Below are 27,301 nucleotides of genomic sequence, written 5' to 3'. Positions count from 1 at the left end.
CCAGGATTGAAAACCTGGCTTTGATATGTAGCCCAGCATGCGTGGATAGAAAGAGGTCTCACCTGGATACTAAGGCACCTCAGGAAGGCGGGGTACTTCAAAGGGAGCTGCTTTCCTGGTTTTGCCCACCTGGGCAGTTGTAAAGCTGAACTGCTTGTGGTGGAGAGCGACGGGGCCATGTTGGCAGTGAGCAGCAAAAATTACTGGATCCACAGGCCACACAGCAGGATGGAGAGCCAGAGGCTTCGGATCTTGTGGTCCAGCCCTGAGTCTGCTCAGCATCTGGGAGCAGGTGTGGGGTGGGGAGCAGACCTGGTTCCTCCTCCATCTGTTCCTGTGGGCCCTGTGTTACTCCAGCCACACAGACAGATTGGCATTGGCTGCTGTCCCCTGCCCTCTGCTTAGGTAGTTTGTACCTGACCCAGGTGGCTTTCTAGTCACCCCAACTTCATGGGCCAAGCTGTGACCTGGCCACTCCGTTCTCCAGAGCCTAGTGCAGTACTGTCATCTCCCAGCACTGTTGTCTTAGCACATCCTGTGTGTAGGCTGTGGGGGACTCGTTTCCATCTCCTTGCCCAGCTGACAACATCTTCCAGCTCACAGCATCAGCCAGCATGAAATATAACACATCCCTTGAAATAGTAACTTGGGACATTCTTTCTGGCTTCAGAGTCAATAACATGTGAGCAGCAGCTTCCTCCATCTCTTCATAAGTTATCTACCACAGATAAGCACATGCAGCCAATAATATCGATTTCCGTCACTAATCATGTAGTGATTAACTGTTGTCAAAAGGTTCCTGATGGAATGCTTTACTTTCTATTTGAGAAGAAGAAAAGAGAGCTTGCCCATGGAATAGCACCTTGGAGTTTTTGCTCTCTCTACCCCATCTGGCAATTCACCCAGAGACCTTGCAGCCACTCATAAACCAGGAGGAAGCAGTGAATGCTGGCCAAACCTATATACATAACTTCCTCTTTTCCCTTCCATATCTGAGTACTTCGCTTCACTTCCGGAGTCATTAAAAAGGAACTAACATTGAGCACCATCTATGATCAAGTGCTATGTTGGGCACAAACCGACACACTGAACAGTCCTCCCAGTGCCTCAGGTTGAGGAAATGGTGGTTTTTATGCTAGTTTTATAGATAAGGGACCTGCGATTTAGAGCAGAGGTTCTGCTTCTTACTTGGTCTTAATAGCCTGGGAATTCTAACCACGTTTGACTCCGTGAAAGGGTTTCCTCAACAACTTAGAGAAACAAAGAGCCTTGTTCACATGCTAAGAGCAAAGCGACCTGTAGCACATTTTAGTGATTGCCCATACCCCCTGCCATTTAATCCTAAGTGTGCACAGTAGGATTTACCTTCCTAGAGAAGTTGAAGCAAAGACATGAGATTATTTGATCCAGTATGTCTTACAGAAAGATGGCCCAGGGAATGACTTAACTTACAGGTTCAGAATTTTTGTAGAAGGAGCTTTAGAAATGTCTAGACTGCCCAGGATTGTGTTTCTTGAAGTGTATCCTGCAGAATATGGGAACTACAAATTTCTCTATGAAAAAAAGGATTCTTGGCTGAAACACCTTTGAGAATCATGTATTACATTACCTGTTCCTGGAGATCTACCATGCAAATTTACATTATAGAGGCTCTAATTTAAATATTTTCCAACTGTAGACATTTTCAGAGCTTTCCTTCAACCCAGTATTCCCTGGGTTTCTTTGGCCTTAGAAACCTTCTCTTAAAAAATACCTATTGCCACAGAATCAGTGCTTCAGGAAAGCTACTTTGAGAAATGCTGTCATAGGGCAGGTAAGGCAAAAGGTGTTAACTGGGACACTTACAGAATTGATCTCCTCTAGGACATCCTGTTGGGAAGGATTCTCAGGGTCTACCTGGCCATCAGTAATGGTGTTATCTGCTCAGGATAGAGGAGGGAATTCTGGCCACTGGGTCACAATTAGTTTCACTTTCTCTGGCCTAGATACCCTGTAGATTTGACTGACTGGTTCAGCTTCCCCTCCACTGAGGGCTGGACCCAACTGGCTCCCGAATTCTTTTGGTTTGTGCAGGTTCACCGAGTATTCCCCCATGGGCTGGCCTCCCAGGAAGGGACTATCCAGAAGGGCAGTGAGGTTCTCTCCATCAATGGCAAGTCTCTCAAAGGGGCCACCCACAGTGATGCCTTGGCCATCCTCCGCCAAGCTCGGGACCCACGGCAGGCCGTGATTGTCACCAGGAGGCTGGCTCTGGAGGCCACACCTGACCTGAACTCCTCTACGGACTCTGCAGCCTCAGCCTCTGCTGCCAGTGACATTTCCGTGGAATGTGGTAAGTTCTCCCAACTCATTGGGAGCCTCATGGGTCAAAGGGCCTTTGAACATTTGGGGCCAGTCCAGGTGGGGCTGCTCTGTAATTTGTGGCCCCAAGAGTGTGCGGCCTGCCTGGTCTGCTGCCTGAGATGTACATCTCCATGTGTACGAGTTCACGTGTAAGTGCAGCGGAACGTATCAGCCTCTGTTTTTTTTCAGCAGCGGAGACCACAGTCTGCACGGTGATGCTGGAAAAGACCTCCACAGGGCTAGGCTTCAGCCTGGAAGGAGGGAAGGGCTCCCTCCACGGAGACAAGCCCCTCACCGTTAACAGGATTTTCAAAGGTGTGGCGTGTATCTGGCTCTGTGCATCCCCTCACCTTGTGGGCATGGGGCCCACCCCCCCCCCCCGAAGGGTTCTGATCACCTGCGAGACCACAGCAGTTTCCCACGGCCCCATGTCCTCGTGAGGGCCATGTCGGCCTTAAGACTTGACTCTAATCTTTGTTCTGTTTTCTCCTTGGCTCAGGCTTCCATTAACCTCTGTTTTTGCTAGGTCCTCTTAAGTGAATGAACCCTGGTTTTGGTACAGCGTGACAGGACTGAGACTAGGGTGGGTGAGTGAGACTAGGGTGGGTGAGTGAGGCTTGAGGGCACAAAATTTAAGGGGGTGTCAAAATACTCAGTAACTAAGATTAAAAATATTTCAATGCAATATTTTTAAAAAATCAAAATTATTGCCAAAAGTCCACGATGAGCAAAATATCAGAGTTTCAAAAGGATGTAACCCTGCACTTGTGTGACTCGGCCTCATTTGTCTCACCCTAGTCGGGGAGCTGCTGGAAAAAGTTTTGACCTTTGTTTTCATCATGGATTGGGAATAAGCTAACTGAAAGTGGGGATCATCTGGATTTTCCTCAAAAATCATGAATGACCCGCAGTTACCATAGAAACTAATCCCTGACTCTTTGTTCCTCTTGGAACTGGGAGCCCCTGAGTCACAGAGCAGAGTTGTAGAGAGAGGAGCACTGAACAGGGAGTCCGGTCTGGGTTCTAACTCTAGCTCTGCTTCCAAATTGCTGAGTTACCCCTCCCTTCTGGGCTTGAGGGGCCTCGTCCATAAAAAGAGGTGCAGGTGTGTCTCAGCCTTTTAATCCTGAGACCTAAAGAGCATCCCAGCTCCACTCGCTGTCCCCCAGGACCCCCTGCTGCTGATGGGCTTGGTGGTTTAGTTAGAGGAAGCTCTGCTGCAGCTGCTAAAACTCAAAGGGTAGACAGAAGCTTACTTGGCAGTTTTCTGGAATCTGGGGAAAGAGAGTTTTTGCTCTCAGAGGTCAGCCTGGAGTGAGCATGGGGTTCAGTGTCAGGTGACCTGGATTCCAGTGTTAGTGCTGCCCCTCGTGGCGGCATGACCTCGGGCAAGTCACCTCACCATCCTGGTCTCAGTTGCTTAAACTTGATGAACGTATCATCTGCTGGGGATGTGGTGCTTCAGAATGTGGGTTTGGGAGTCAGGAATTCTGGGTTTAAAACCAAGTCCCACCATTCAGCAGCTTTGAACCACTGGGTGAGTTACTTGACTAAGGAGACGAAGGCTTACTCACCGGTGAAAAAGGGAATGATAATAGTATGTGCCTCATGAGATTACTGTCATAAATGCAAAGTGTTGACCACAGCACCTGTTACATAATAATTGTCCAAACACTTCAGCTATATTTATTATTATTATTGTCATTATTACTTGCTTTTCCGTATTTGTGAAGATCATTGTGTCAAATGGGTAGGAAATGTTTCTTTCAATATAAACAGTAAAAAAAGCATTGTTTCCATGTGCACTTTGAAAGAGTGGAAACCACACGATTCCTTTAGTGGACCTCGAGGTCGTCTCCGGCTGTTCAGAGCCAAGAGCACTGTGCACGTCGCCTCATGAAATCTCACCGGCTCCCTTCCCCGAAGACCTGGTTAGAATGGGAGAGACACAAGTGACGGGGTGGCATGTTGGTGTCCAAGGGGACTTAGTGGAGGACTCAGTTCCCTCCAGAGTCCTCTGTGAACCCTGGGAGTCTCCCCAAGCAGGCTCCAGCTTGAAGCAGCTGACATTATCTCTCTCCCTGGGGACATGGGATGCGCCTTTCCTAAGGGACTTAGAGACAGGAAGCTGTGTCCCAACTTTCAAGAAACCATTGTATGGGATGCCCTATTATACAACTTCCATCTAGCTGCCAAGGGATGGGCACTCCCCTTCCCAGCTGCCCTGGCTCCTTGGAGACCAGAGGTAGGAAGCAGCTTTCCTTGTTTCCCTCTCTCCTATGGAACCCATTATAAGTTTCATCTCTCTCTTCTCAGGGGCAGCCTCTGAACAGAGTGAGACAGTCCAACCAGGAGATGAACTCTTACAACTGGCCAGCACCACCATGCAGGGCCTCACAAGGTTTGAAGCCTGGAACATCATTAAGACATTGCCCGATGGACCTGTCACTATTGTCATTAGGAGGAAAAGCCTTCAGTCCAAGAGGACCACAGCTTCTGGAGACCTCCAGGCAGAGCTTCAATGCTAAAGCCCAGAGCCATTAGTATGTAGCTTCCCACAGCAGCTGATTCTCAGGGTCTCTTCTACCCCCAACCAGATGGGGTGAAGCACTTATGTGCTTCCTGATAGCTATTGCCCAGGACTGGATGTTCTGAAACATCAGCCAGCAAGAGGGTTGTCCTGAATGTAAAGGCAGAGTCACCCTGGGGTGGCTGACACAAATTGTAGATTTTATATATAAAGAGCTTAATGATAATATCATGGTGTCAAAAATAAATTGATATATTACAATTTGATATGAAGTCCATGTCCTGTTTTGCAAAATGTTCCAGGCATTATAGCTCTGTCACAATCCACTCCACAACAGCAACCTTTGCATTTCTCATGAACCTTCAATGTGTGCAGGGCTGGGAGGAGGTGGTTCGTCTCTGCTCCACATGTCGTCAGTGGAAATCTCAAAGGTTGGAACATCTGAAGATCATTCACTCACGTGCCTGGTGGGGCTGTTGGCTGGAAGCTCAGCTGGGGCTGTTGGCCTGAGTGCTCCCGGGTGAGCTCTCTCTGTGGCTTGGGCTTCCTCACCACACAGCAGCTGGGTTCCAGGATGAGCAGCCTGAGAGGAAGGGAGCCAGGGGAAGCTGCCTTATTTTTATGACCCAACCTCAGACATCATATAGCATCACTTCTACTCTACTGATCAGAGCTAGCCCAGCCACCCATTTTTAAGAGGGGGGAATATAGCTCAGGTCATTTTTGGAAAATATCTGCCACACAAACCATTTGCAAAATGGCTTTTGATTGGGTTGGAGAAGCGACACCGGGCATGGGGCTGCCAGGTGGTAGAGCAAGTAGGCAAAGAGAGGCATGGGTGAGGTTCAAAGTGTAGACAGATCGTGCCAGTGCAATAAGCCGACATGAGCATGAAAGGATGTAACAGAAATTTCTTGCATTTATAAATGTTGTCTTTAGTCATCATGGCAGCTCTACAGCAGGTGGTACCACACCATGTACTGTCGAGGACTCCGAGGCCTAGAGACAATAACTAACTTGTTAGAAATCAGCCAGTGAGTGGAGAAGCAGGGAGTGAGAAGCAGGGAGTGGTGGAGAACTAAAAGACCAAGGTGCTTTGAAGGGCATTGTAGGAAAAACATCTCAGGAGGCCAGACCCAAGGAATATTTGGTTTGGTCATCTCTTTTTTTTTTTTTTTAACCACAGACTATATTTAATTCAAGTTAAACATGAAACTAGAATAATATTTGGACCCTATCAAGTAGCAATTACACTGTTAAAAAAAAACAGAACGGTACATTTCTTTCTACCTTCTGGCAATCCAACAAGGCATGAGTCACATGCGGTTTTATGAGGTGATGGATCCAGTGGTCACTATCAATGCTCATGTTTTGAGGGGTTCAGGAGAGACAAAAGCCACACTTAATACAAAATGATTCTGCAGCACATCTGACGGAGAAGACACTCCCTTCTAATACACTCCCTTCTTACACAAGAAAGTCCAAGTGGCAGGAAGTAAGCAAATTGCATAATTAATGCATTTTATTCAATGTTGTTGCTGCCTGCTTTAACAGCAGTGACAGAAACTTCCTATACACATCTTGGCAGTAATACTCTTTCCTCTCTTGGCATTTTGTTTTTACTTTGGTTTTTAGCATGATTTCTTTCCCATCTAAAAAGAAAGTCAACTTTCTCAAGACACAGGTCATTCAGCTTTAAAAGTTCAGCCTCCCCATTCTTGGGCTGTGCAGAAGGCAAAGTCTTATATAGTAAAGTCTTTTCCCTCTGCTGAAAGCTTTTCGCTGTTCTGTCTGCAAAGATAAACGTTTGCCTGTCCCTGCCTGCTCCACTCACCAGGGTGGAAGGGGTCAAGGGCCAGGAGATGGCTTTCTTCACAGGGCAGTACCCTCTGTGTCATTGTTTATATTGATCAGAATGTGGCCGGGCAGGTCTTTGCTTGCTCAATCTGAGTGCATTTCAGGAAAGATGCTGCAGAGTGGTTGTGAAACCCTAGTACTGGTATCTGTTACCACCTCGGGAGCTGTTGGTGCTGTGTTGGTGAGGTTGCCATCCACAGCTGAGTGGGAGCTGGGAGGATGAGGAGGTAGGGGCAGGCTGGGGTGGTTCCTCAGCTCTAGCACTGGCCTTGGTCTTGGTAAGGTTCCAGCATGTGGCCGCACAGTCTTAGGGTTACTCACCGCCTGGGTCTGAGAGGCTGGCAGGCCAAGATGCTGTCTTCTTAGGGGTAGGGTACTGGGGGGTGTTGGAGTCTGGGGTGTGAGATGGCTGCTCAAGTCCATGCTCACTGGGCAATGTCATGGCATCCGGAGGGCCCTGCATCCCTAGTTTGGTATGCATCAGAGGCGTGGCCTGGGTTGGGGGCTGCAGCAGTGGGTAACTGGAGACAGGCAGCTGGAGAACCTCCAGGGTGCAGAGAGCTTGGAGGTGGCAGAGGGCTGGCTGAAACAAGTTCTCTAAAAGCTTGGTGCAAACTCTGAAGACGGGGACCAGTGGAGTTGTGAGCTGGGCCAACAGAAAGTTGATGGGAGCTGGGGGCTGCCTGGGCCTGGTCTTGGCCAGTGCTTATCTGACTGCTGTTTCTCCCTGGTGCAGGCACAGCTGCAGACACAGAGTCCTTGGGTTTTGAAGACTGGTGTTGCCTGGGCTCGGCTCCTGCTCCAGTGTGCCTGCAGAGGAGGGGGCAGTCCCATCCCCTGGGCTGCTTTCAGCCCTAGAGCCCTGGAGAGGGGACTCTGGGCCTGCGCGAGCTATGGTGCTGCCATCTGTGGGTGGGAGTGGAGGATGGAAAGCAGGGGATATGTGCTTTCTATTTAGAGTGCCACACCACCGGTGGGCCTGAAGTCCCTAAGCTTCACACTGCAGCTTTCCTTCTTAACCAACTCCCCTTCCATCACTGCCATGCTAGCAGGCCACACCCTCTCCAGGGTCCCGGAGTCAGAGTCATTTCCAGTGTGAGATGAGTGACTGGAAATCGGGGAGGCAAGAGGTACAAATGCTTCTGATACAGTAAATTCCACCTCTTCAGGGAAGAACCAGTGAGCATGCTGGATGATCAGTTCAGTCACCGCGACCACATGAACAGATGGGACTGCTGCCATTTCAGCAGGGATTCCTTCATTTCTGGCCCACAAGTTAGGGCCTAACACGATTGCAACATTGCTGGGAGTCGTTGATTAATGTCAGTGGTCTGAGCAAGCTTTGCAAGGAACTTGATAAATTATCTAAAGTTAACAAAACTTTGCGGTGGTAACTTATGACACGTCCTTCATAAATCTTCATGTTTTATGTCTTGATTCTGCACACTTGCGACTCGGGTCCATTTTTTCATATAGATTAAAAGTCATCAAAGGTTTAGGCAGTTCTCGTAAGTAGGATTTTAAGCACCTGCTACAGCATGGGGTTCTCATCCAGGTGAGAAGCAGAACAGTCTAAAGCAGCTGTCAGTTCCTTTAACTTGGAGGCCCAAGCCCCATTCTGCAAAGGCCCTTCCTTCTCCTCCATGCCTGTCTCCAGGAGCAGCATGACAGAGGCATCGATGGGAAGTGCAATTTCATGCCCACTCCTTCTCCCAAAGATGTCCCACGGGCCTGCTTTTCTCCCCATCGACATGATAGGCTTGCATTTCAGGGAGGGCCTTTTCTGAGACTGGTCATGCTTTTTTATGGTCATCTGTTTAAGGCTTCCAATAATGTAACAGAGAATTCGCCGTACTCCCCTTCTTTGGTCATAAAGTTGTACATGCTGCATGTTGATCCTTTCATCGCTCCACTTTATTTGCAGCTTCATCCATCTCTTCCTTTAGGGTATCTATTTCTGATGGAAGACCCTGAAAGTTGGTTCCTGGAGATTTGTGAGCTTGATTCCACCTGGCTCTGACTGAATCCCAGTCTAACTCCAACTTAGCAAGCTGTTTCTTCTGTTTCTGCATATTGGGACTCTCCACCGTCTGCTATGCCATACGAAGGGTCCATAATCTCCTCAACAAAGACTTTGTGCCAAAGAGTTCTAGACCCAGCTGATTCTCAACTTCTCCATATCTCCAGCATCTTCCCCAGAAGAGAATCTTCTAGTTGAGCTGATGCTTCTTGCGTATTCTGAGTGAGAGCTGCCAAAGAGAGTTTTTTGTGGCTCCTCTCAGCATCCGTGCCATGCTGGCCCCAGAAGCACCCATCAGACGCTTGTGACAATGGTGGCACATGGACCACACCGTGTCCAGGAGACATTGGATCTGTGACAGATCTTCACTGAAGACTTCTGTTTTCTAAGCTCTGCCCACATGCTGGTTGACCAGCTGCTTCATGCAGGTGAACTGCTGCTTCATGACAGAGGTGGCAGCGGTAGCCCACAGGACTCAGGCCAGATAGGGAGGGGGACGGTCTGGCAGCTCCTACCTGGTCATTTCCTAATGTCTGATTGCCAAGTTCAGGACAAGGAAAAGTGACTTCCTATTAGCGGCCACCAGTGTCCCTCAGCCAGGTCCTAGCCAGAGTATCAGCCCTTCCTCAGCCCCTGCTCTTGTGAAACAAGAAATGTGGGAGAAGGCGTGGGCCACAGACAAAACAGGAAAAGTATTTATTCCCAAGCAATGTCAACTGGGTCATGTTAATGGAGTCTGGTGGCTTCTCCAGGGTCCATAGGAAGTCGAGAATCTTTTTCCAGGTGGTGGGCTCTTGGAACACCCAGCTGGGGTCCTAATCTTCGTATAAACCCCTTCAGTAACTTCTTTACAGTGGGCATCAACTCTATTCTATTCATCTGGAGAAATAATGGACTTGTAGTAATTTGTGTCCTGCCTGATGCCCTTGTTCAACCCAATCTGAATTTTGTCAACCAGTCAACGTAGATAGGACCACTTGTGTCCACATTTTAGATTTAATTAAACACCAAAGATGAACATGGTCTAATAATGAAAGGCATGTCTCAATTCACTCTCCTTCTTGCTGTCGCACTTACCCAGGACTTGGCAATGAGGCTGTGGTGATGTGGGAGGCACATTCCTTATCCCTAGAATCTTCCCATCTGTGCACACAGTCACAGCAACATTTCCTATAATCAGGAAATTATTCTGAATCTCATCAAGCAGCCAAATGATGACGTTGGACCAACCCAGGGAAGCAGAAAGTGGTTTGTCATCAAGTCTGAAAGATGACGAAATGAAAGAGCAAAGAGCTGGGTGTGGGCCTGGGACACAGAAGACTGCTGGGAGACCAGGCGAATCAGTGCACGGATGGAGCAGAGGCTGTCTGTGGATAAGTATGTGCACACGGGTGAGGCCCTACCCTCCCTGTACTGTCTCTGGATTGTTTCAGACGATCCCCTCCTTCCCCCGCTGAAATAGGGCCAATAAGGGCATGACTGCTGTCCAGGATTCTGATCCCCAGGCTGACGTCTCCAGGTCAGGAGCCAGCAAGAGTGTCCTGAAACAAAAGCTCATCCATTTGAGCCCCATGATGCATTTACATTTGAGCTTTAGCTTTTTCTCAGCTAACTTCTTTAGAGTGGAGGCAGACATAGAGAACAATGCATTTGAAAATATTTCTAGTCATCTTCAAATACTGTGAAAAGCAGAGCTAACAATTGTCAATCCAACTTAACTCTCTGTGTAAAGAATCCACCCCAAGGGTCTCCCCTAGGCAGCCCTAGCTGTTTGTTTTGCACAGAATTTTATTGATTTATGCATTATCTCATTTGTGCTGATTCTCAAAAAACAGACTACGCTGGGATTGGTACTCATGTCCCCATATTTTCTTTTTTCTTTTTGCATGAACAGGCACCAGGAATTGAACCCAGGGCTCCGACATGGAAGGCGAGAACTCTGCCACTGTGCCACCATCATGCCCCATATTTTCTTTTAAAGACAAAAAAGTTAAAGCACAGAGCTATTAAGCAATAGGTCCAAAAGCACAGTTTCTAAATGGCAGGAATTGAACCAGGATGTGTGTTTTCAGACTCATAGTGCAGTGCTCAGACCAGTTCAACCTGATGCACAGCAGGCATAGGCCAGTCCCAGCCCCTGGTGAGATGAGTCCTTGGGACCATGGCCTTCCATCTTGCTTGTCAGGGCTGGAGTAGGCGGCGCCATCTCAGTAAGGCGTGGTCCTTAGAGGGGCAGGCATGGAAGTTCTCCTGGCTGGTGCACCTAGAATTGGCTGGACTTGGAAGATCAGCTCATGCCACAGAACAAAGCCGGACAGGGTAGAGACTAGTAAATCTTGTTGAAAGAATGGATAGATGAATGAATGAAATCTAACCAAATTCAAATCTGATGACCTTTTTTTAAGAGAAAGGGAAGTCAGTTGGACAATCTTAATAGCAGGATTGTGGAATCTATAGCTGCATTAGAACACAGAAAGAAGTGAGTTTTCTAGCCCCTTTGATGCTGAGCTTTTATGTTTTAAAGAATTTGCCCAGATCCCAGCACATTCAGGAGACAGTAACCCATGCCTCAAATATTGGAACTAAGTTACCATAACATGAGGGAAATGTCTTGATTCGTAGACTCTATGAAAATTTCTCGTGCAGGCAATAGTTATCAGAGTGGACCTTGGCCAGGAACACAAGAGGCCTTCCTTACACGGAAGGTGGTGGAATTGTGGATCAGTTTGCAAGGGAACATTAGAGAACCCGTATCTGTGTTGTGTGGCTCCGATAGGCTCTGATATGAAGCCGCCTGGCTGCTGAGGCTCCTTCCAGAATGCAAACTGTGACCCTGCTTCAGATGATGCCCAGGGTAGGCATGGCCCCTTGGGGTTTGTGCAACCTTGCAGCCCAGCCTGGAAGGAAGGGCACCAGACAGTCCTGCTGGAAGACACCTGTTCTTCCCGTCCTTTTTGCTGACAGACATGTGGCCTGACGGGGCCAGGAGACCAGTGGACTTCTCCTCTGGCCTGCATGACAGAGGACAAAGAAGGGCAAGTGCCCTAGGGAGAGAAAGCTCTTCTTCCCAGATTTCAAGGTGCAGAGAGAAGCAGCTTTCTCAGTTCAGAATCACTTCCAAAGAGAATGCACTCAGGCAGATTTGAACTACCTGATTCTCCTGGGACACTAAAGTTAAATCAGGAAGGGGAAAAGGAGGGAAAAAAAACATTTGAATGGAAGACACAACAAAAGGAATACTGAAAATATTTTTCTTTAAGGCTTAACCCATCTCCTAAACCATCATTTTTCAAGTTATCTTGGAGGAAAAACACTTGCACAGTGTTACCAGAAAAATACATAATAGGGTCTGCAGCACAAGTCTGAAAAGGTGCTAGATGCTATAAAGGCAGCAGGGCCTGGTTTTCAGTGTTGCTGATGGTTCAATTAGACAAACACGTTTCTGACAGAGACCGGCAGACATGGGCTTTGCATCAGAAAGCAACGCCTGGTGCCTGGACTGAGACATCCCGGCCTGGTCCACCTGACCCAAGGGGGAGTTTGAGTAACGGGCAGATGCAGCACGGGGCGCGTGATGGCCACCACCATGCAAACCCCTCCTGCAAGGGCTTGGGCTGCAGCCCCTGGCTGGTACTCTTGGAGACCAGCTGTGCCGTACCCTAGCTCATGTTCCAAAGAGAAAAACAGGCCCTCAGCCTCTCCCAGGCTCCCCAGTGTCCCAGCAACCGGACTCCTCAGCGAGTCAGCCAGAATGGGTGTTTGCCAGCCAGCAACAGCGTCAGTCCTGGAATCTCTGCACTGCCTTCTGCAGGTTGGCGTAAAACCCAGCCATGCTGCGGGGGAAGAAGGAGTCCACCACGGCCTGTGGGAGGTAGCCGCCCAGGTCGGTCTGGAAGAATGTGACCAGGTGGGTCCTGCTGGGCTCCCTGTGAAAGTAACAGCATGGGTGGGCCACGTGTCTGCAGCAGAGGCGGTGGGGACAAGCTCCTGCCAGCAGCAACATCTGTCCCACCACAATCTCGTCGAATTCTTCACTGGGGGTCCCTTTTGGACCTGCTGATTTTCCAGATGGAAACCCACCCCCCGTCCTTGCCTGGGTGCATCGCCCGCCCCACCAGGCCCTCAGCAGGGAGCCACGTCCAGCCCAGGACAGTAGCTCCCTCACTCCCCGATTCCTTCAGCAAATGCTTTCAGAGAACTCACTCTGCGCCAGGCCCCGGGAGGTGCAAAGACAGGCAGTCTACCCTCCCCACCCACCCCTGACTCAGAACGGAGAGTCTCGAGGTGGTCTGGGAACTAATGGGCCTGCCTCAGACACTTTCAAGGAGTCAGCGAGGTCAAAACTGCTTTTGTAACAACACTAAGATGGTACCTGCCTTTATTACTCTCAACTTTCTCATGACGATACGATAGAGTTTTCCAGAGGCTACAGAATATGCGATGTCTCAACAGACTAGATGGAGAAGCAGACACACACATCGAAGTGGCCTGACTCTAAGAAGGTTTGCACAAAAGTAAAGCAGGCCCACTTTCCTCATTGTATTTTTGTTTTGCAAAGTGGAGTTAGTTTTCATAAAATAATATTTGCTAACATGCCGTGGGTTTATTATTGTGAATTTGAAGTAAACCTTTTCAAATTTCCCAGTTGCAATTTAGAATGCAGTCAACACTTACAGTAGTTAGAGCTGTAAGAACCATGTACAGAGGATTCGAGAGCCCACGTGATATAGTGTTATGGAGTCCTGAGACCCAAATCTGACAATGGCTGTTTTAGAGAACTGACCAGTCTCTGAAGTATGAGCAAGGATGAGGGACTTAGGCCTGGGGTGCAGGAATATGGTCTGTGGTCCGGGGCCTGGGCCACTCTGCCACCAGCTTCTGTCAGCCTCCACTGGGTGACATCTCCTCGGATGACAAATGTGACAATCCCACGTGCAGGGCCATGAGCGGGTGCAGCCCCAGCCAGGTCAGAGGAAGCGAGGGGGGCCCCAGGGGAGGAGATGGGACCCCATGTGGTGGGTCACAGAGGGGTCTCAATGTCCCTAACTTCTCAGTGGCCAGGACAACACAGGCTGTGTGGAGACCGTGTGGTGCCGAGGTCAGACAGAGCCAGCAGCATGGCCTCACCAGGTGGCATGGCGCCTGCCCATCACATGTGTGCCAACAGCGTGCGGGGAAAGGAGTTGGAAGGAGAGACCTTTTTGACCTTTGGAAGTGGCTGACTCAGGGCCATGAAGCCCCAGGGAGGGACAGAGGTCAGCACCTGCACAGCATGGGCAGGACAGCGTGCCAACCCTGGGCTGTTCACAGAGCACAAACCCTGGGAGACGAGGACTTAAATACATTCCAAAGCCTCTGCCTGATCCACCCTCTCCCTCCTCACCAATCAATCCCTGGCCCATTTCACTTTTGCTGGGAGCTTTGCTCTTCTCTCCACTCTGCCTCTCCCGGGATCAACTCAAGCCCCGACCAGCTCCCAGCAGTGTCCTCTTTGGGTGGGCAACATCCACAGGTGAAAAAGGAATTTCACTCAATGACCAAGTTTCCTTCTGGGTGTGCACTGGGGGTGGGGGACAGGAGAATACACAACTGAGGCTGTGTGGAAAGGGGCAAACTAATGCACATGGCCAAATGGTGGCTCTTGCAATGTCCACCATTCTGTGACATTAACAGAATGGGGCAGGGGAACCCGGGGAGGTGTTGTAAGTCACCCAGTCTCCTGGGAGGAGGTTGGGATCGCTGATCTAAGCATTAATGGAGAGAAGTATAAAACACTCAGCACACTTCCCAAGCATGGAGCAAGGGCTCAGTGACCCAAAAATGCGGCGTCTGTTACAAATGCAGATTCCTCCACCTTGACAACAACCCAGAACCCAACACCTCTCCTCTCCTCCACTGCCAATGCGCTGTGCTGTCACCATCACCCCTCCCCCAGGCGACCACCCCCCTCCTGCTGAGTCCACCTGCTTTGCTCCTGACCTTCACCAGGGCAATAAAACTGCAGTCAGAGCATGTGCATCCTTTCTCAACTCTCTAGTGGTTTCTGCTTTATTCAGAGGAAAATCTTCAGGTCTGCAGGATGGTTTAAAGCCCTATGGGTCTGGCCCTGGCTCTCTCTGACCGCAGTTCCTACCCTCTCCCCTTCCTCGCTCTGCCCCAAGCATACCCGCCGGCCCTGCATGCCGCACACCTGCTCCCCCTCGGGACTCTGCGCCCGCTCATCCCTCTGATGAGAACACGCTCCCTGGACATGCCCACGCTCCCTCCATCAGCGCTTTGCTTGTAATGCCCACCCCACCTTCTCCGGGAACCTTCCCCTGGCCGTATATTTCTCCAAAGCACTTAAATCAACGTCCAATAATCACTAGTGTGTACATGTGACAGAATCACCTGTGTGTTTGCTTTTTGTCTGTCTCCCCCCGTCCTCACGAGAACAGAAGCTCCACAAGGGCAGGCCCTGCTCCGCTTTGAGAGCTCAGCAGGCAGGTTAAGAGTGCAGACTCTGCAGCCAGAGGCCTGGGTTTAAATTCTGCCTCTGTCCCTTTATCACTTCCTGGCTGTGTGAGATGGGTAAATTATATCACACCTCTCTGTGTTCCAGTTTCCCTTAAAACGTGGGGATACTCACAGTATTCTTGGGTGGCTGTAGAAATAAAAATAGGTTAATGTATGCAAGCACTTATCTTGCCTGTCACACAGCAGCGCTATGGGAGTGTCTGCTGTGGCTGTTCCTATCACATTAATTATAATTACTGCCTGCTGGATCCACAATACCTACAACAAGCCTGTATCTCTGTAGAACAGCAAGGAAATAATCATCATCACAGGTTTCAAATCCACAGCCTCATGAGACTAACTCTGGCAGAAAGCTTTCTTGGAAACATAATGCGTATTTATTCAAGCCAATGAGAGTCAGAAGGTTTCATGCTTATGTCAAAACCTCCATGTGAGCTGGGTTCTGTGGGACCTTTCTGATCCCAATTAATCCAGCTGCGAAATCTTAGCTCCCCTGAACAGAGCCTAGGGGAGCTTGCCCAAAGAGAACAGCCTTAGAAATCAGCCCCAAAGAAGAAAGGGCTCTGGTTCCTAAACTCCCCCTCCAGCAGGCCTGGCACCAGGGAAGGGGGGGTCTATCACCTGTCTCTGCCAGGTAGGGAGGAGAAGGAAATGAGGCCAGTGTCCTCTCCCCAAGCCATGACCAGGAGCGCCTCTGAATTTGGGGGTCCAAAACCGAGCGCAGGTGTGGGGGCTGGGCGATGGTATATTTCAAACTTGTAACATTTTACGATGCTTTAAATAATCTTTCAAGAGATGTGTGAAGAGCCAGCTCCACAAAGAGTGTGACAGAAAGGTGCCGGCTCTGGCGATTTAGTAAAATCCCACAGCGCCAAGGCCATGTCCCACGTCCCAGGACTACGCAGCCAGAGGGCAGATTCTCTTCCCCTGCCTGGTGCATCTGCAGGGACCACAGGGTCACAGTGGGACACACCCTCAGGTGAAAGTTTTTCACTGTCAGCTTGGGTGGTTCCTAGGATAAACCAGTGACCTGAATTTCACAGAAAAGCTCCAGTAAGATCCTGATCTTTCAAAATTTATATTTTGCCTAGTGCATTTTCTAACATAACTTACATGGAGAGGTTAACTGAACACCATAAGTACATGGAATCTTGACTAGGGCATGGGATTTTGTTGGTTTGTCCAGGTTAGTGTGACGCCCCAATAAATCCCAGAGTAACTTGAACAGCGAATAAGGAAGCACTTGCAAAGTCCCCTTGGGGGAATGGCAAGAAAGGGGGAATATTCAACTTCCCCATTTGGAGAATTCCTGATATTCTTGCAAGCTATGGGGACAACCAAATCCTAGGCTAAGCCCTCAATCTTGGGGTTTGTTCCTATGAAATTTATCCCCACAAAGGACAGGTCAAGCCTACTTAAAATTAGGCCTAAGAGTCACCCCCAAGAGAACCTCTTCTGTTGCTCAGGTGTGGCCTCTCTCTCCAGCCAACACAACAAGCAAACTCACCACCCTCCCCTTGTCTACGTGGGTCATGACTCCCAGGAGTGTGGACCTTCTGGCAATGTGGGACAGAAATCCTAGAATGAACTGGGACTTCAGCACTGAGGGACTGAGAAAACCTTCTTGACTGAAAGGGGGAAGAGAGAAATGAGACAAAATAAAGTATCAGTGGCTGAGAGATTACAGGCAGAGTTGAGATTATCCTGGAGGTTATTCTAACGCATTATATAGATATCACCTTTTTAGTTTATGGTATACTAGAGAGGCTGGAGGGAACTGCCTGAAACTATAGAGCTGTGTTCCAGTAGCCCTGTTTCTTGAAGATGATTGTATAATGATACAGCTTTCACAATGTGACTGTGTGATTGTGAAATCTGTGTGTCTGATGCTGTCCATATCTATGATATGGACAGATGAGTAAAACAAGTGGATTAAAAATAAATAATAAGGGGAACAAATAAATTAAAAATAAATAATAAGGGGAACAAATAAATTGAGCAGATTGAAATACTAGTGATCAATGAAAGGGAGTGGTAAGGGGTATAGGAAAAAATAGGGTAAACAAAGGCTAAAATATATTGGGTAGATGGAAATACGAGCAGTCAGTGAGAAGGAAGGGTAAGGGGTATGGTATCTATGAGTTTTTTCTTTTTCTCTTTCTGGAGTGATGCAAATGTTCTAAGAAATGATCATGGTGATGAATATACAACCATGTGATGATATTGTGAGCCACTGATTATATATGAAGAATGGAATGTTCATATGTTAAGAAATGTTCGTGTTTGTATGTTGTTTTTTTGTCAATAATAAAAAAAAGAAAAAAGCACAAAGCAAAACAAAAAAGTTATACCATGTATGGAATATATGTGTGTAAAGATTTCTCAATAAAAATATATATTAAAAAAATAAAAGAACCTGACCTTGACCTAAGAGAAAATGAGATCAGAAGTCAGTTCCCGAGCTCAGGTGTGCTGCCCACCCCAGGGGAACAGCGCGCCCAGGTGACTTTAATCCATTCTCTGCCTGGGTGCAGGCCAGTGCCTGGAACGTGGCTGCAGGCAGCTGTGCGCTAGCCGGGCTGGTAAGACTTAGGATCCAGGCCTCACGCTGCCCATTTAGTCCTTGACTCTGGAGAGATGATCAAACCTCCCTGAACCTCACTTTTCTCACCTGTTAAATGGGGCTGCAACACCTGACCAGCCTGTCTTAGAGGGTTCTAGGGAGGGTTCTCCAAATCAAAAATGACAAGAATAACACCTCCCCGTAATTCTCTCCCATTTGGTGGGGGCTTTCAGGATTAGATTGTTGATGTGTGTGTGACAGTGTTTGCAGTGTCCAGGCCTTAGCTGTGAGGCATTTTTTTTTTTTACAGCAAGTCACAATCAAGTGCCCATTTTCAGGGACCATCCACAGCTAAGTCACTCTTAGGCTGGGGCATGTAATTCAACCCAGGGGGTTATTCTTACCCAGGCAGAGGTTCACAGAAGCAACCACAAGGATGGTTAAATCCTCTCACATAGCCTGGCTTCAGGGGACATAGCGGATGCTCCACATTGGAAGCTGGAAGACAGAGCAGAGGGTCAGGGAGGCAGGACTTCAGACAATCGGGCGGCGGCCACGCATCCACCCCATATGCAGACCCCATCACCAGGGTTGCCCAGGGGGCCGCTTACTACTTGACCTGAGTTCCCACCTCTCTCCCCCTGCCACTGCCCTCCCCCCCACTCACGAGCAAGCATGCACACACTCTCACACACTCACACACAATTGCATGCACATGGCTTCCCCAAGCCTGCCCGAGATTCGAGAAAAGAGTATTTCAGAGTGTAACGCTTGGAGGGGAGCAGAGGCAGATGTTTCCTGAAACCTCAGCCAGCAGAAGCACGGATGTGTCCCCTACTTATTATGTGGAAGAGTCAGAGAAAACTGCAGGGGCTGCAGCCTTCAGCAGGAGGCAGGACTAATTGCGCAGTGACAGGAACTGTGCCCCGCCCTGGGAAAGAAGAGAGCTCCCAAGGGTCACCGCCCTTTCTGGGTGGTGCTCCCTCAGATCCATATCGGAGCTCTATGGGACCATATTCTCACCTGCATGTCTACAACACGGTTCAATGATGAGCAGAGGCGGGAAGGAAAAAGGGGGCTGACAACATCTGACTTAAAAGCGGAGTGACTGGCATGGCGTCTCTCCCAACTCAGATACCCCTGGCACAAATTCCCCCAGACACCACAAGGGGGAGGGCACAGAATAAAGGACCCAGGTGTGAGCCCTCCGGTGACACCCCATTGTCCCGGAGGAGCTGAGGTGCTGAGAGGGGAACGCCCCGGAAGGCACTGGCAGCCCGCCCAGCTCTCACTCACCACTGGAACTGAAAGCCCCATCCTCGTAGTTCTTGACTAGCACCAAGTCCACGAAATCTCGGGGAGAAATGAGCCTCATGGCAGCCGAGGGGGTGGCAGTTCTGCTCACACTCAGCGTCTGCCAGAGCAAAGAGGAAAAAACCCAGCTGCTTTGTGTGTGTGCGTGTTTAACTTTAAAGTGTTCAATTTTTATAAAATTTTTATTGATAGAACATACAAGCACATACATTCTTAACATACAAACATCCCATACATGGTGTACAATCAATGGCTCACAGTGTCATCCCGTGGTTGTGTATTCTTCACCGTGGTCATTTTTCAGAACATTTGCATCACTCCAGAAAAAGAAATAGAAAGAGAAAAGAAAACAACTCATATATACCATATCCCTTACTCCTCCCTCTCACTGACCACTAGTATTTCCATCTATCTAATAGAGATACATTTTTAATTTTAACTTTTGTTCCCCCTATTATTCATTTCTCTTCAATCTATGTTTTTTACTCATCTGTCCATACCGTAGATAAAAGGAGCATCAGACACAAGGTTTTCACAATCACACAGTCACACTGCAAAAGCTATATCATTATACAATCATCTTCAAGGAACACGGCTACTGGAGCACAGCTCTGCAGTTTCAGGCACTTCCCTCTGGCCTAGGAGACCAGCTGCTTCTGATGGCCAGACACCTCGTCCCTGCCCCCGCTCTCCCGGGCTCATCAGCCCGTTCCCTGACCCCCGGGCCTCAGAAATAGAAATGGCATTAATAGGAACTGGAGGGCCCAGAGCAGGAAGTGGCAAATTTCACTGAAATACACCTCATTTGTAAACTCTAGGGTGGTGACCTCTGGCCCCACATCAGGGCCGCTCTGGGGTCTGTCCCATGAGACCCGAAGAGTTGTCATTTAGTGAGCACCTAGTAAGATGCTGGGTGGACAGAGCTCTCAGCTGTCCTACCGAACCCTGAAAAACAGGTACTATTAACCCATGTGACAGGTGAGGAAACTGAGGCTTGGAGAGATGAACACAGGGACCCAGATGAACACGATGGGATCTGGGGGGCTGAGGAAGGAGAGGCATGAGGTGCACAGGTAAGGAGGGTCTCCTTTGTCAGGCCGATCCTGCCCCTGCACAAACCTAAGAAGGGGTTTACCTTAAATGTGTACCTTAGGTGGCTCTTTAGTTTCACCCTCATCTTCGCCTTGCAAGGGCCGCACCCAATCTCAGAATGTCCCATCAGTTCACTTGCCTTCCTGGTAAATTAAGGTCACCCCAAACCTACCCTCTGCTTTACCCCACCAACCACTCCCCTGCAGGACCCACTGTCCGTCCCAAGCTCACAACAAAGAAGTGCAGGCCAGGCCTAAAGGTGGGACGGTCCAGGGGAGAAGTCTGGGGGACAGGAAGGGATTGGGAAAGGTTTTGGCCCTTGTGGTGCTGAGACTCGTGGCTCTGTGTGTTGCTGGGGGAGCCTCAGACCCCAGGGTATCAGCCTTCAAGGCAGGCGACCGATACAGGGGCTCCAAGAGTGCTTTCTAGGACGTGGGTTGGGAAGCAATTTCCAGGTGACTCAGTTAACATGTGCCCTCTCTTCCTAAAATGACCTGAGGACAGGCTGCAGGTTCACGCAGGGTCTCCTTTCCCTCTTGCCCTTCTCCCACTGGAAGAAGCAGGGCAGACTCCCCCCGGGCCCCTTCTGGAATCTTCCTATCACGCATTGTCCTGGAGTGTAAGATCCCCGGGGGAACCAGGGATGATTAGGAATACTGGTCTCGATGTTTGATCTACCACTGCACACTGGAGTTAGAATTTCATAGCCCTCTGCTTCACAAGCATGTTTCTATTAAAAACTGAAGCTTGGCTATTAGCAACAAGGTGATTTTGCCTTTTCTGAATTCTGATATTTTGTAGAGGGAGTGGCAGAAGTGATGATTTTTTTAAATAACCATAAGCCTCTATCCCTGGTTACTGCCAAAAAAGGCATCATTCCGAGGGAAAGTGGCCAGACGTAAAGATGGAAAGGTCAGTGGTATGCACAGAAGGCAGTGGCACCACATGATAAATGCAACAAACTGATAGCATGACTTTGTGTCCCATATACCCGTCCCTCCATCATCTCTTAGAATTAGAACAGCTGATATTTGTCAAAATCATGCTAAGGAATACCAAACTACAAGGAAGGGCCATTTCTCTGCATTTTCAGTTTCGGTAATAGTAAAGAGCTACCACTTGTCAGCTGCTTCTCTTTTTTGTAAACCTGAGCTTGGTGTAGCCCACACTTCCCCTTTTTGGGGTTGTCTGTTGAAGGCTGTATCTATCTTAGCATGAAGTCATGTTTCTATGGATCCATGAATCAATTTCTTAAAAAAATCTCCCATTCATCTCATTAAGAGATGTAAAATATTTCACTTTTTTTTTTTTGCATGGGCAGATACGGGGAATCGAACCCAGGTCTCCGACATGGCAGGCGAGAACTCTGCCTGCTGAACCACTGTGGCCCACCCAAATATTTTACTTTTTATGCTTAATAATTCTTCATTAAAACATATAATATAATCATATTATTGTAATAACTTGCAATCATAACTGTTTAACATAAGTTTAAAACTTAGAATCTTATGAAGACAGGAAAGAACAATTTTTAAAAATAATTTGTACATCTATATATTTATGATAGAGGGAATATGACAGGGTGATCAGTAAAAGACTCAGGAACAAATGTGTATTATTGTGATGGTTAATTTTTTTTTTCTTTTTTTGCATGGGCAGGCACTGGGAATCAAATCCGGTGTCCAGTATGGCCGGAGAGAACTCTGCCACTGAGCCACCAGGCCCACCCTGTAATTTTTAATTTATGTGTCAATTTTGCTAGGTTCTGGGGTCCAGTTGTTGGTTGAGTACTGGATTAGTTGCTGTGGAGAGGCATTTTGTCCATGGGATTGGCATCAATTGAGTTTCACTGAAGGAGATGACCCCTGATAATACAGGTGGGCCCTCATCCAATAAGTTAGAGGTCTTAAGAAGGAGAACAGAGGGTACCAAGGATCAGAAAGAACTTTGCCTCAAAACCACACCCTGCACTCCTTCCCAGTTTTCCAGCCAAAGAAATTTGGACTCAAGACTTCAACTGGAATTTCCAACCTCTAGCCTGCCAGAATTCAAACTTGCCAGCTTCCATAAGTGCATGAGCCAACTCCTTATAAATCTCTCATCCATCCTGTTGGTTTTCTTTCTCTGGAGAAAACTGATGGATAAAATTATATTAGGATAAAATTCAGTGCGTTAAGTGGAATGGAGGCTTGAGTTCATGGAAAAAAATGTTATGAGGTTTACAACAATTTAAGAAAAGTTTGCTTATGATCTTTAAAAGCATAATGAGGGTAAATAAAATTGTTTATATTATTCAGATAGATGAGCAGTGATGTCATTGTTTTACTAAATTTGCCAGATTTATTACATGTCAAAATTAATATACTTTGCAACTTACGAACATTTTAGATAATACTAAATGTTAGATGTCAATTTGGTATGCGGAGACTGATATATAATTTCTCAGAAATCTGTTGGAGATATGCATGCAAGCAAAAAAGTTTGAAGACACTTGCAGGACAGGACTAACAGGTCAGGCAGGGGACAGGGGGTGGCTGCTTTGGGCTATCACTGGCCCAGCCTTAGGGAATGAAAGGTCCTCTGGTACCTGGGCAGGGAAGCAGATGTGCTCCCCTGAGGGAGGAACTCAGGGACCTCAGGGATGAAAAGTTGGGGACACAGACCCTACTGGCATCACTCACCAACCCCCCCTGGCAAGCTGGTCAAGAAGGCGAGAACAACTCAGACCCAGCCTAGCACAGGTGCATACCTGTGGTGCTGGCAAACCCAGGGAAAAAAGGCAAAGAAGCACGGAGGAAAGCACAGCAGCTCTGGGGCTTCAAAGGAACCAAGTCAGTGGGACCCAGAGCTGGGGCTGGGGTAAATGTGGGGGTTAGGGGGAGGCTCAAAGGCTGCTCTGGGAGGCGGCGGGTGCAATGGCTGGGGGTCTGAGACCTGGAACTACCCTCCGGAGTTCAATTTCCACTCTGCACAAATTACCTGCGTGAACGTTCACTGCTATGAAACCGTTTCCCGCCCAAGGGTTTCAAATTAAGTGCTCCGAAGATGTAGTGCAGTATAAAAGAGCTCAATAATGACAACTCTTAGCATTTTAATCAATACTACAGCAGCTCAGGTTTCATTCCACACTTTTCAAGGCCTTTCAGGTTCTCTGTCCCACTGGCCATCGTATCAAGACAATGAAGCTCAAACATGCTAAACCATGCAATCTCTTTTACATTCAAGATGAAATTCTATATACGGTCATTCTGTTAACTCCATTTATATGAAGGCTTCAGGGTATCAACCCATGTTTCCTAAACTTCAATCATTTGCATATAATTGTTTGCATACTATCTTCAGAATGTTTTGCCATCTCTGATACCACTTATCCTGTTAGTCACATAGTATTTGTCTCAAAAAAAAAAACTTAGGTAATTTATTTTAAAAGGAAGCCATTTAACTACCAGCGTGGGGGGAAAAAAGTATCACCTGTCATCAATAGAAGGCAACTGCAGAATATATACACAAGGAATTACTAGATTGTAATTCTAATTCTGAGCCTGAGGTCAGTTTTCTATTTTGCTATTAAGGATATCAGAAAGCAGGAAACAAATGTCAAAGGTGCATTAGCACCTAAATGAGACTTTCACCTTCAAATTACTAGTAAGAGCAAAGGAGAATTGAAATAGAGTAATTACGTGATTCAATTCCAATGTTGACTGCTGAAGACCTAAAATCACTGTGCTGATTTGAAAGGATGTATGTACCCTAGAAAATCCATGTTTTAATCCTAATCCCATTTTGTAAAGGCAGCCATTTCTTCTAATCCCTATTCAGTATTGTATGTTTGAAACTGTAATTAGATCACCTCCCTGGAGATATGATTCAGTCAAGAGTGGTTGTTAAACTGGATTAGATGGAGGTATGTCTCCACCCATTCAGGTGGGTCTTGATTAGTTACTGGAATCCTATAAAAGAGGAAACATTTTGGAGAATGTGAGAACATTCTGAGAGAGCAGAATGACATAGCCACGAGAAGTAGAGAGTCCACGAGCCAGCAACCTTTGGAAATGAAGAATGAAAACACCTCTGGGGAGCTTCATGAAACAGGAAGCCAGGAGAGAAAGCTAGCAGATGACGCCGTGTTCACCATGTGCCTTTCCAGATGGGAGAGAAACCCTGAACCTGTTTGCCATGTGCCTTCTCACTTGAGAGAGAAAAACCCTGAACTTCATTGGCCTTCTTGAACCAAGGTATCTTTCCCTGGATGCCTTTGACTGGACATTTCTATAGACTTGTTTCAACTGGGACATTTCCATGGCCTAAAAACTGCTAACTTGCAATTTATTAAATTCCCCTTTTTAAAAGCTGTTCTGTTTCTGGTATATTGCATTCTGACAGCTAGTAGACTGAACAATCACCTTGGGTTCCTCAGAGGTGTGTTTCCTACTCTTTAGGAAAAGGACATTAGCTGGGAATGAAGTAAAATGTGGATTCGAGGTCAAGGCTAAGCACACTGGGCCCTACTGATTCACCAGCTGACTCTCTCAGGTTTCCCAGCACCATTTACCTAAATGCCCCAGAGGCTGTCACATATACAAATGTCAAAATCAAGACACCATCCAAGTTGAACTAGTCAGCACTGTTTCTGCCAGACAACTTTCTTACTAGTTTTGGCCACGGCTTTTGTTCTCTTTCTGAGCTTCTGTAATCAAAATGAGACGGGAACTTAAAGCCAGAAAGGATTCCAGTGCAGGACCATCCATATCTGTGCTGTCTGGTATGGGAGCCACTAGCTACATTAATTAAAATTAAATGAAATTAATAATTAGTTTCCTCAGTGGGGGTGGGGGTGGGAGGGGGCAAGCACTACCATATCAGATGGTGAAGTTACAGAACAACATCGCAAGACGTTTCTGATGGACAGCTCTGCTCAGGATGACACACATTTTACAAGTGGACAAACTGTAATCCAGAAACACACTTGGCACGGCCCCACAGCTGGCAGAGAATCCCGACTCCGTGGCCAGGGCTCTCCATTCATTATCTTGGCCGTCAAGGGGCCAGGTGATGGACCAAAGCCAGAAACTGCCTTCAATACCCCCAGGGCCAGCAATCTTCTCTGCACGCCATTGTCAGCCGCTGCCCTGTTTCCTCAGCTCTGTTTAGGGCTTCCCTGACTCTCTGGAACACAATATTTCCTACCTGTCTCTGGGCCAAGGCTGGGCTAGAGTGCTGCAAGCAGGGAGCAGCCTGTGTTTGCAGGGAAGCGCGGGTTCAAACAGACCCTGTGCATGGGACACAAGCTCAGGTTACTGCGGGGGACCCAGACACTGTCTAGGAGTGATGTGCTTGGTAAGACTTACATCAGTCATGCTTTCAAGAATTTCGAAACAGGCCACATTCTCATCCCACTTCGCTCGCAGGCCCCCAGCAACTGGCTTTATGCAGTCCCACACCTTCTCGGGTGTCCCCCACACAATGCCTTCTCCTCGGTACCTGGAGTACAAAAAGGAATTGGACCCCAAAGTATCAATCGAACTTGTTTTTCCTGGAATTAGATGTAAAGACTTAGGGCAGACCATGCCAGCTCTGTGTCTCTCTTTGGACAGCCTTGCAGAGAGGGGACTAAAGTTTACTAGTCCACCAACCCTCAGGCCTATGGAAGTGGACAGTAAACTTTCATGAGAATGTGGTTTGCTGAGATGATTTAGCCAAAAAATAAGAAAATGCTATTCCGGAAAAGAACTCTGGTTAATCAATCCCAAGGTGTTAGGGTTGATTGGAATCTTCCATGAAGCAAACACCTCAGGAAGGGCGGGTGCCTCAGACAAACCTTAAACAAGGTGCGTACTTACAGGTTCCCTGGAAACTCCATAGATGGCCTCCAGGAAACTGAAACTCCATTCTGTCAAAAGGCACAGAATCGTAGAATTTTAGATCTAGCAGCGTTCTGGAATATCACCTGGCTCAACCCCCCATTTTATAGCAAAGAGGAGCCGGAAGTCTCAAGAGACGGTTCTCCAGAACCACCCAGTGATGTGGCAGAGTTGGGACTAGTCCTGTACCATGCTGCCTCTCGCAGCAGAAGTGGAAACGTAGATCTTAACCGGCTGACTCCAAGAGCTGTGGATGGTTTTCAAACCACCTGAAAAGCTGCCGGGTATTTGGTTTTCTTGAGCAATTTCTGCCTATTTATTAAAATCAGAAATAGGTAGCACTATTTGCATGCCGCCCTCTGGGACCACAGAGAGAGGGGCCCCTCATAAAATGAGAGGAAAGGCTTTGCAGGCTGGGGTTTAGAGAGCCAGTCCTCTAATGGGTGGCCTTGGGCAAGTAAGTCGGGTAACGACAGGGTCAGATACTCACCTCCAGGGATCACCCCACACACAATAGGCCCAACATTTATTAAAGAAGTCATCCCCCATTGAATTCCCTCCTCCATCCAGCTCTGGGGGACAGGGTGCAGAGAACAGCAAAGAGAGGATGAGCCCGGGGTCTCAAGGAGCCCCGCCCTGGGGGCAAAGGACCCCACAGCCCTTCCCGGTCGCTGGCTCCCCACTCACGCCTTCCCGGCAGACCCTCCAGCCTGTCGCGTCTCGCCGGTACTGCAGCACCTTCTCTGCAACCGCCTCGCTCCTCTGCGCGGCCAGCGCCGGGTCCATGGCGCCGGGAGCTGCACGTAGGCGCCGGGCCTTCAGCGGCGCGTGCTGGGACCGCGGCGGCTTCCGGGTCGCTCTGGGAGGAGCTCGGAGACCCGCCTTCAGGCCCCGCCCCCGCCGGCTCCGGCCGAGCGCCGCGACTGGCAGGTCCCGCCCAGCCTCCCAGCCCCGCCCCCACCCCGGATTGGTCGGGGCCTCGCTGCGATTGGCAGGTCCGGAGGTGGCGTCTCCGCGCGTGCGCGCCCGCGCCCCCCGCGCCCCACCCTCTGCCGGCCGGACGCTGAGCTGGCCAGGGCACGGAGGGCCAGTGACCCTGGTCAAGTCAAGGACAGCGTCCTGGTCGTGTTTAAGGAGCGTGAGCCTTGTCCTGCGTGCACCGATGACGCCGCAGGGCGGACGGTGGTGGCATCTGCGTCCAGAGC

General features: G+C 48.5%; 2 protein-coding genes and 1 pseudogene across 12 annotated transcripts in view; 1 reads left to right on the top strand and 2 right to left on the bottom strand.

Annotated features, from left to right (window-relative positions):
* Positions 1-5,139, top strand: part of IL16 (interleukin 16) — a 130,707-nt gene extending 125,568 nt beyond the window's left edge. For 6 of the 7 annotated variants that reach the window (XM_077128500.1, XM_077128501.1, XM_077128498.1 and 3 more), the window contains 3 exons: positions 2,074-2,332; positions 2,533-2,658; positions 4,660-5,139. In XM_077128500.1, coding sequence (XP_076984615.1) covers positions 2,074-2,332; positions 2,533-2,658; positions 4,660-4,871 — 597 coding nt within the window. In that variant the 3' untranslated portion in view covers positions 4,872-5,139. The remainder of the gene's footprint in view (positions 1-2,073; positions 2,333-2,532; positions 2,659-4,659) is intronic. The other variant, XM_077128497.1, reaches the window with a different exon arrangement.
* STARD5 (StAR related lipid transfer domain containing 5) lies at positions 1,457-26,943 on the bottom strand. Of its 4 annotated transcripts, none has more exons than XM_077128511.1 (6): positions 26,784-26,943; positions 26,076-26,125; positions 25,584-25,716; positions 19,126-19,243; positions 18,234-18,327; positions 1,457-1,525 (listed from the first exon to the last, which is right to left on the bottom strand). In XM_077128511.1, the coding sequence occupies exons 1-6, from the start codon at positions 26,880-26,882 to the stop codon at positions 1,480-1,482; spliced, it is 540 nt and encodes a 179-aa protein (XP_076984626.1). In that variant the 5' UTR covers positions 26,883-26,943; the 3' UTR covers positions 1,457-1,479. The 4 variants fall into 4 exon arrangements, with proteins under 4 accessions (XP_076984626.1, XP_076984624.1, XP_076984623.1 ...); XM_077128509.1 differs by lacking the exon at positions 1,457-1,525 and adding an exon at positions 9,736-9,920; XM_077128508.1 differs by lacking the exon at positions 1,457-1,525 and adding an exon at positions 11,988-12,676.
* LOC143656398 (rho GTPase-activating protein 17 pseudogene) lies at positions 5,368-9,215 on the bottom strand (annotated as a pseudogene). Its single transcript, XR_013162481.1, has 2 exons — positions 6,164-9,215; positions 5,368-5,456 (listed from the first exon to the last, which is right to left on the bottom strand). The product of XR_013162481.1 is annotated as a rho GTPase-activating protein 17 pseudogene (transcript).
* Positions 26,944-27,301: the final 358 nt, after the last annotated feature.

The sequence above is a fragment of the Tamandua tetradactyla genome, chromosome 14 (genome assembly GCF_023851605.1).
Source record: "Tamandua tetradactyla isolate mTamTet1 chromosome 14, mTamTet1.pri, whole genome shotgun sequence".
In the NCBI taxonomy this organism is placed as follows: Eukaryota; Metazoa; Chordata; class Mammalia; order Pilosa; family Myrmecophagidae; genus Tamandua; species Tamandua tetradactyla.
This window is presented reverse-complemented; position numbering and strand designations above follow the sequence as displayed.

Bases quoted from the DNA above. Each gene is read 5' to 3' on its own strand.
- STARD5 (XM_077128508.1), bottom strand. From the start codon at position 26,882: ATGGACCCGGCGCTGGCCGCGCAGAGGAGCGAGGCGGTTGCAGAGAAG. The intron at 26,126-26,783 runs GTGAGTGGGGAG...GCCTTTTGACAG, and splicing joins GGAGGGTCTGCCGGGAAGGC to AATGGAGTTTCAGTTTCCTG. The intron at 19,244-25,583 runs GTAAGTCTTACC...TTGCTCTGGCAG, and splicing joins TTCTTGAAAGCATGACTGAT to ACGCTGAGTGTGAGCAGAAC.